At 34.5% G+C, this 8,431-nt stretch overlaps 1 protein-coding gene across 1 annotated transcript; it reads right to left on the reverse strand.

Moving 5' to 3' along the window:
* Positions 1-557: 557 nt before the first annotated feature.
* LOC127117786 (persulfide dioxygenase ETHE1 homolog, mitochondrial) lies at positions 558-3,669 on the reverse strand. Its single transcript, XM_051047930.1, has 9 exons — positions 3,123-3,669; positions 2,827-2,955; positions 2,199-2,306; positions 1,878-2,012; positions 1,645-1,686; positions 1,447-1,506; positions 1,315-1,368; positions 1,194-1,218; positions 558-1,095 (listed from the first exon to the last, which is right to left on the reverse strand). The coding sequence occupies exons 1-9, from the start codon at positions 3,324-3,326 to the stop codon at positions 1,013-1,015; spliced, it is 840 nt and encodes a 279-aa protein (XP_050903887.1). The 5' UTR covers positions 3,327-3,669; the 3' UTR covers positions 558-1,012.
* Positions 3,670-8,431: the final 4,762 nt, after the last annotated feature.

Raw genomic sequence — 8,431 nt, forward strand, 5'->3', positions numbered from 1 at the left:
GAGTATCGTTCATCATCTCTTGACAACAAAGGGAAGATACAATTCACCAACTGTGAACTGAAGATAGATGAAGCTTTATAGGTCATGTGGAATACATTTTACCGTTACACATCAAAGGGTTCGATTGAAGTGGGCGCGGAGATTGAAAGATCCGCCAACGATATTATCAATATGTTGCAACGTCCTGAACTACTCGTTTATAACGATATGTAATGTTAAATTTATGTTAACAACTTTCTATGTAATATTGAGTGTTTTAATTTATGTCATGTTGATTTTCTTTCTAGATCTTTCTCATATTGTATGTGTTTCTAGTTTGAAATTGAGCTACTTTCGAATATGCATCTTCGAAATATATCAAAAAAACATTAGAAAACACAACTCCGAACAAAAATTATGTAAAATTAGGATGTCTCACTCGTTAGTGTTCAATTTTATAGAAAATGGATGCGTCCGAAAATATATCTCCAAAAATTAAGAACATTTTTAACTTTTCGTCAAAACAACCTATAAGGATGGAAAAAGAAATTGTAAAAAAAAAAAATAAGCCATCAATCTGACTGCTTAAATGTGAGTTTTCTTCAACTATTGAGAAGGTTAAACATATTAACAAGCTATGAAAGGATGACAATGACATCACATGCCACTGCAGAAGTTCACATCTTTGGCTCCTTATTCTATTATCAACGTGATCCACGTAAAATTAGAGGAATCCAAGATACAGGTTCCTTGAGGCATAAAGTTACTCTAGGGAAAGGATTCCCAAAACTTCAGAGAAAATTTGTCTTGAAAATATTACACACTTTATCATCTATATTTAATAACTATACAGAATAGAACACACTAGAGCTCAATGTTGATGCCATAATCATCAATTTATTTCTTTACAATCTTCACTTTTCTCTTCAACACAAAGGACAATTAACATTATTCATTTTTTTCCCTTCACTAGTATCGCCTCCGTGTTGAACAACATCGCAACACCATTTGACTGTCAAACAAGACCGTAAGCTCAGCTTGTTTTGGATTGGATTCCACAAACCATATTAGCAGGAACTGCTACGTCGATCATTTTGGGATATGACAAGTTAAGATCTGTCGCACAAATCCACAAATCAAATGTGCCATCATCAGTTAAAATAGCTGCGCTACAACATTTAACCGAGGTTTTCTGAATTTTAACTAGCACTTACTTGCCATGATGTTCTTGAAAGTTTCCTGCAAAAGAAATATCAACATTTTCAATTGTGAGATAGTACTGGAGCTGAGGCTAGTGGATTGAGCTTCTAATTTATAGATGTAATCAAACATTACCTCATCCTTTGTTAGGCGCGGATTATATTGTATTTCCTCTCCGACCGTGCTTACCTAAAATAAACAGTATTTGTATAAGCAAGTAAGCAACTTTGAAAAGTTTCAAGCAAAAAGCATTAACCGTTTCCTTACAGAGAATCCTTTGTAGTCATGAGCCGGATAGAGTAAGGTATCTTTCGGCAGTGTAAAAATCTGTTTCCAGAAAAGATGTAAAGTGATATGTTATCAATAATCAAATTTAATAAACAAGAATTTTCTCAATCAATTTTCCCAAGTTGCCGATTAACATAATACAGTACACAAGTAACACAACAAATGTTAAGTTCATGCCTGTGAATGGACTGATCTGTAAAGATTCTCCGAACTCCCACCCTGCATAATAATCGATGTGAAATAGATACCAATAGATAACTTCACAACGAAATTACAGAATAGCCTCTGTAAGAGTGAAACTCGGCCTTATATCATTCAATAAAAATGAGGTAATACAGTAATATGTCTTTTGTTTAGGTACAATTTTGAAAACCTTTGAGAAGGATCTGCTAAGCGTAAACGGCATGTACCTGAAAGTCGGTCCTTCCACATCCGCGTATTAATAGGGTATCTCCTGTGAACGCCGCTCTAGGTTGAGGTTGATCAGGTCCATCTCCTGTAACATAGGTAAGGCAACCTAAAGTATGACCGGGAGTTGCACGAACCTACGACGATATAAAAATAATAATATGCATTACAAGGTAGATAGTACAATAATAACGCAGCATATATAGAGAACCATTCATTGTCTTACACAAAACAACGAAACGTAATGCATCTTTGACATTTTGGTATTGGTATTGCAGAACAAAATAAGTAAAATCAATCTCGGCATGTAGCTGCAGATTTACCTCTAGATAAAGATCGCCAAAACGAATTTTATCACCCTGTTCTACATAAACATCTGCTGTCGCACCACTTGCTTTTGAGATAACAGATTTTACACCAGGAACTTTGCTCTAGATAAATCAAGTGAAAAACAAAACAAAACTAAGTTACAACCATAACAACATAATCACAAACATGGGAAAAAGCCAATCTAAAATAAAGTGATTAAGGTAAGCATATATCAAGACATGATTAATTTAAGAGGCTGAGATAGTGGTTTGATTTTGATTAGACACTTTTTAGATAAACAACTTAATTAAGCGCTTATAACATATGTATTTATCATATAAGTGCTTATGTACAAGGTACTCCTATAACAAAAGATAAAACAAAGTCAAGCTGTTTTCATATAAGCTATAAGCTGTTTCCTTAAACCATCTTGGAGAGCTTTTGCAAATAAGCTGAAAAAACTTATCGACAAGTAATAAAATGTTTTCAAAAGCTCTCCCAAACAGTATAACTAACAAGTGTTTATGTCAATAATTCAGATCAGATCGAATAAGTCAATTCAAACAGACCCTTGGAAACAACATTTATTGCTCACTCTCACCTCATAGGTATCATATCAACAAGTCTATACTACATACAAACCTTGATGAGGCCAGTCCCAGTAACATGATCAGCATGTACATGTGTGTTCAAAGCATACACAAGCTTCAAACCCAATTCTTGAATGAGTGATAAGTCTCTATCCACTGTCCTATCAACAGGGTCAATCAACTGAATTTTTCATTAAAAAAAAAAATCATCAAACAACTCAATTTTTCATCCATCATCAAAACAGAAGAAACCCATTATCCAACTCAAAAAATAATTCCAACCCACATGAAAAAATCAAACAAATAATCAAAGAGAAAAATAAAAATCAGATTTTTCTTAAAACTTACAAGTGCTGGTTTGTCAGCATGTGATGCATCAGCAAGAAGGTAAGTGTAAGTAGATGATTCCTTTTCAAAAAGCTGACGGAACAAGAGGTTAGATGAAGAAGAGGAGTAAGAAGCCATTTGTGATTTGAGTCTTAAAGAAAGAGGGAAAGATGAGGGTTTTGAAGGAAAAAGAGGGGAGAATTTGATGAATTGGAATTTGAGCATTGTAGTGGTTGGAATTGGATTATATATAATAAAAATAGTATATAGTATTAGAGATTGAGATGAGAGATAGGAGATAAAAGAGAGGAATGACGATGTTGTTGATGTTGGGAGGTGAATATAATAATAATTAGAAATGGAGTTGATGAATTCTATTGTATGAAGAGGACATAGGCAAGGTTGTCGCCAGGAATGGAGAGACAGGGAGAGAAATCAATATCAAAATCGAAATGGGTAGTAGTGTGATCATAGTGTCCAATATCAATAATTAAATTGTTATAGCTAAATGGTGAGTGATATAGTAGGGTAGTAAAAAATAGATACGGTTGGGCCATCTCAATGTGATGAAGGAAAAAGTACAAGATTTAGATACAATTTTATATTGCTAAAAATATAATAGTGACAAATCTCTTACTCTGCAGGACTATTAGAGATTTTTTTAAGAATGGTTGAGGTGTTACAAGAAATTCACGTAGGAATTGTGAAAAGTAATGTATTTGATCCTTTGCTTAATGAATTAGATTTCTCTTTAGTTTTAAACTTGAATTATAAAGTCAGATTCACATTTTTCCTTTACCATATCTGGTGAGGAGCAATTCATTTCCCATTAATAAGGAGGACAACTTACCACCCCCATTTTGACTGTCTCTTTGGACCAGTACGTATGACTCGTGTTTTCTTACTTAATTGAGAATGAAACGTGGATTGGGTTGAGTATTTACGCATAAGCCCAATAAGGTGGCTTAGCTCTTTTTGGACTACCTCGAGTCCTTCTTTGATCTACCTCGAAGAAGCTCTTCTTTGGCCATCTTGGGTCATTCTTTCGGCAACCTCGATGTAACATTTATGTGGGTGACTTAGAGGTAGTTTTTCTCTGGGCTACCCCAGACCCTTTTTTGGGTGAGCTCGAGATAGTCATTCGTTGAGCTACCTCGAGTCCTATTTTGGGCTAGCTTGAGATAATATTACTTTGGGCGATCTCGAGGTAGTCATTATGTGGGGGACCTCAAGGTAACCCTTCTTTAGGTGTGTACTTGTCAAAAAGTACAAGAGTGTGTGGTGTCCCTATACGGGTAAGGAATACTCATATACATTTGTAGTTAAGGGTGGTTAGGGCACACTTACGTTGGTGAGAGACCCCGTTTGGTGATGTTTACGGTGGCGAGAGATGGTCAACTCACGTGAGGTCACATGCTTTATTTTTATGCATTATAAGGTGGGTATAATGATTTGTCCTTTCTCCCAACAAGAAAAAGATATTTATAGAGACTCATTGGGCTTAGGATTTAGGAAACCCTAAGAGATGATAATTGCTCCCCTCCCCCAGAATGAAGGAGACTATTGACTGCCTACTTTATAAGGGGTCGTGGTGTAACTTCGTCTAGGTGGTTAGTGTTTGGATAACAATATTGTATGATTCTTTCCTAAGGGTGAGTCCCTCATAACACACAAAGTTCTCGTTGGGGTGATTCTTTGTTGGTGGGGGACGTGTAGGTTGCCCTTATTTGGGGTACTCATAAATATATCACTATACAGTCCCTTAATGGAAGGTGAACCCATAGTTATAAGGATAAGTAATCACCTTTTTCCAAATGTTTATTGGGTAGCCAAGCGTTAGTGGGAGACGTCAAGTTTCACTTGATTGACCTTAAAAACGTCAAAATGTATGTCAATTATGAAAGCTTGAATGCTTAGTGTAGAGAGAGCATGTGTGGCATTTAATGCAACTCGTGATGGTTTTCCTGAGGAAAATCAATCTAACCCATTTTTCTTACACATGTCCTATATGTGTAAGAACTTTTCCACTCTTCGCGGCAATTACTCAACTGAGATATATTGCTTGTACCTTTGGACTTTTATAAAAGAAATTAATGCATTGCCCAAGATTTTTTTTCTCTTTTCCTTCGGATTCTCCATTTTTTCTTCCTCAAAAAAATAGATAGGACAAGGAAAATTTTTGAAGGAGGAAATAAAAGGTTGTGACATTTGTTCTTTCTCCTAGGGTACAAACGTTGATATTCCTGTTTTTTCCTTTCCTCTCACCTAAAGCTAATGGCAATGAAGAACATCAAGAGTGTTCATGTTCAAGACATTGAGTCCCTATACTCAAACTCTAACATGACCAACAATTTCGTCAAGCATTGGGTTTTTCAGTACAAGACGTGAAGAGGATGTGATCTTGCAACCTATTCAGAAATGGAGAGAGCCAATATGAACACCACTGACTATCTACCCCTTCTTTTTATTTTCATCTAACCGTCTGAAGGAGAAGGGTGATCCAAAATGCAGTGGAATTTAAAAAAAATCTCCTTTAGTGATCCTTACGAATGAGCATGATTAGGGATAAAATCGTTATCTCTTGTGGCGATTGTAACCTTTGATGCAGATCTACGGAGCGATCACGGACGTTGAACGATGACAACGCCTCTACTCAGTCCACACGAACGGATTCCTTCAATCTCTGTGTTAGCTGTTATGAATGAAGGTTTTGAGTGAGTGAGTGAGAGAGAGAGAGAGAGAGAGAGAGAGACAAAATTACAACTACACGGATGCTTTTGCGCAAGGGTTCTATTTATAGAACCACTTGTGTGGGTTGCAATCTAAAAAGCCCACTTAAGTGTATGTGGCTCATATCTTATAATATGCCAAAATCACTTAAGAGTGTGGTACCTTACCATATTTCGTATTCTACTTAAGTACATTGTACCTTACTATGTTCTACAATTCACTTAAGTGCACCGTACCTTACGATGTTCCTTAGTTACTCTATCTATCATCAATATGTTCTTTTGTGTGTGACCCTGTAGGTTTTCGTGGCATTGACAATTATATTAAATCATGTATTTAACATAATAAACAGTGAGCGGTATCTAGCAACACATCACTGTTACCCAAGACACGAAAATGTCATGTGATCTGACAAATCCTTTTGTGATAATACTTATGTGTACAATTACCCTTTTGCCCTTATGTCTATATTGAACACAAGGCATAGACCGTGTCATCCTTGTCCAGTTCAATATTGGGCCCATAGAAATTTATCCTGTTACGCAGGATGAGCAAATTCCGTCTAGGTCACTCATGTCCCTCAACATGCTTCGTGGAGTATCCATCAACTGTCTTTATGGTCATCTAGTTACGGACAACGTTTGATCAACAATAAGACACTTGACTCTACATCTAGGGTCCATAGTGGTTTCAGGTCAAAGGATGGTATACACCATTATCACTATGAGAATAACTTATGACACTTTGCATAACATTCAATATAGTATTCTTATAGCGGGTCAATCCAGTATAAATATTACTCTTAATATTCATACCTATGTTTAAGACTTGATAACTCCTTATCCATGATCCATGAAATGTGATCATCAGCCTATATACATAATAGTCTTAATGCTTTAATGTTATCCCACTTCACAATAAAGCTCGACTACAAATACTTTAAGAATAATGTCCTTATGTTTAATGTGATCTCATGATTAAGTCACACTTGATACATTAAACGGACCAACTATTTTAGGGACTTTATTAAACAAACATAATAAATAAAAAGCATTTTATTATTAATAAATAATTCGATACAAGTACCAAAAGTATTGGCCTCTAGGGCTTACACCAACAGTCATCCATGTGCTGGAAATTTTGACCCCTTTTACTTTCTTTGAGGTAGACTTTTTGACAACTATTAAGACAGTTCTCTTATAGATCACCCCCAATGTATGAAATATCCTTAGGACTTTCTAAATAATTTGTTGTAATCTAGGTGTAACACCCTAAATTCAATTAATTAACTTAATTGAATTTTGTTGCATTTTACTTAATTATTTAAATTAATTTATATGTTTTTATTTGGATAATTGATGAATATATGTGTTTTTGTGGGTATTGGAGAAAGTTAAGGGAATGATAGAAATTAATTAAATTTATTTTAATTAATTTAAATTGAATGGAATAATTAAAAATAAGGTGGTTGTAAAAAATAAGAGAAATAATAGAATTTGGTGGATAATTAAACTATTGGAAATTAAAATAGGGGAAATTGGAGTTAGTAAGAGGAGTAAGGAGAAAATAGGGAATATATGAGAGCAAGTTTAGGGTAATAAAGGAATAACATAATTAAGCGGAATTAGGTTTTGGTTTAAATAGAAAAAGTGAGGGTTGAACTTTGACAATACGTATTATTTTGGAACAAGAGAAAAGAGGCAAGAGAGACAACCTAGGGTTTGAGAAGAAAACACCATTGTTGAGGAGTTTAATGCTTGCTTTACTGGAAATCCAAGGTAAATGGGAGATTACTCTTCTATGGGTGTATACTGTATGAATGGTAGAAAGGGATCCTCATCCTCATATAGGTTTTTCTTTTGATTTTACCATTATTGATGTGTTCATGTGTTCTTGATAAAAACTGTGTAAATTGTGTGTCCAATTGTTATGATTCATTATTTAATATGTGTGTTATAACATGTTTAATTGTTATGAGATTGTTATATGTTGTTAAATTCATGATGTGGTGTGTTTTATGTGTTATAATATGAATTGGTTTGATGTATGAGGATCGGGGGATGTGGAAGATAAAGTAAATATATTGAAAACTGGAATTTTTAAAAAAATTGTTAATGTCAATCGATTAACATTCTGTGTCAATCGATTGATCACATGAAAATTGGGAAAATTTTGAAAAATCAAACTATGTTGATCGATTAATTCCTCTAATCAATCGATTGTACTAACTCAAAACGTGAAAAATTGGAAAGACGGAATGTAATGAGAAATTAGATAAATCAATTGATGACTTGCTGCAATCAATTGATGCTAGTCAAAATTTGAAAAATCGTTGAGTTGAAACTTATTACTTTATCCGACTGTTTTTGCCATGACTTTAGTTTCATAAATCCAAATGAGGTGTGGTTTGAAGCGTTTAAAAGCTAACATGTATGAGTATCCCATAGTGTTGTATTAATAGGCTATATGGGTACTATAGTTTGTTAAAATTAATTATTTTACTTGTTACATAATAGTTGACGGTAACGAAGGAACGATTAATCGTTGTAAATGGATGGATTAATAATTAAGTGATGTTAAGATGATTTAACATAATCGAG

The sequence above is a fragment of the Lathyrus oleraceus genome, chromosome 1 (genome assembly GCF_024323335.1).
Source record: "Lathyrus oleraceus cultivar Zhongwan6 chromosome 1, CAAS_Psat_ZW6_1.0, whole genome shotgun sequence".
In the NCBI taxonomy this organism is placed as follows: domain Eukaryota; kingdom Viridiplantae; phylum Streptophyta; class Magnoliopsida; order Fabales; family Fabaceae; genus Lathyrus; species Lathyrus oleraceus.

Excerpts from the sequence above, each read along its gene's own strand:
- LOC127117786 (XM_051047930.1), bottom strand. The coding sequence starts at position 3,326 with ATGCTCAAATTCCAATTCATCAAATTCTCCCCTCTTTTTCCTTCAAAA. Across the intron at positions 1,507-1,644 it reads ACAGATCAGTCCATTCACAG|ATTTTTACACTGCCGAAAGA; the intron begins GCATGAACTTAA and ends TTCTGGAAACAG. Across the intron at positions 1,369-1,446 it reads ATGACTACAAAGGATTCTCT|GTAAGCACGGTCGGAGAGGA; the intron begins GTAAGGAAACGG and ends TGTTTATTTTAG.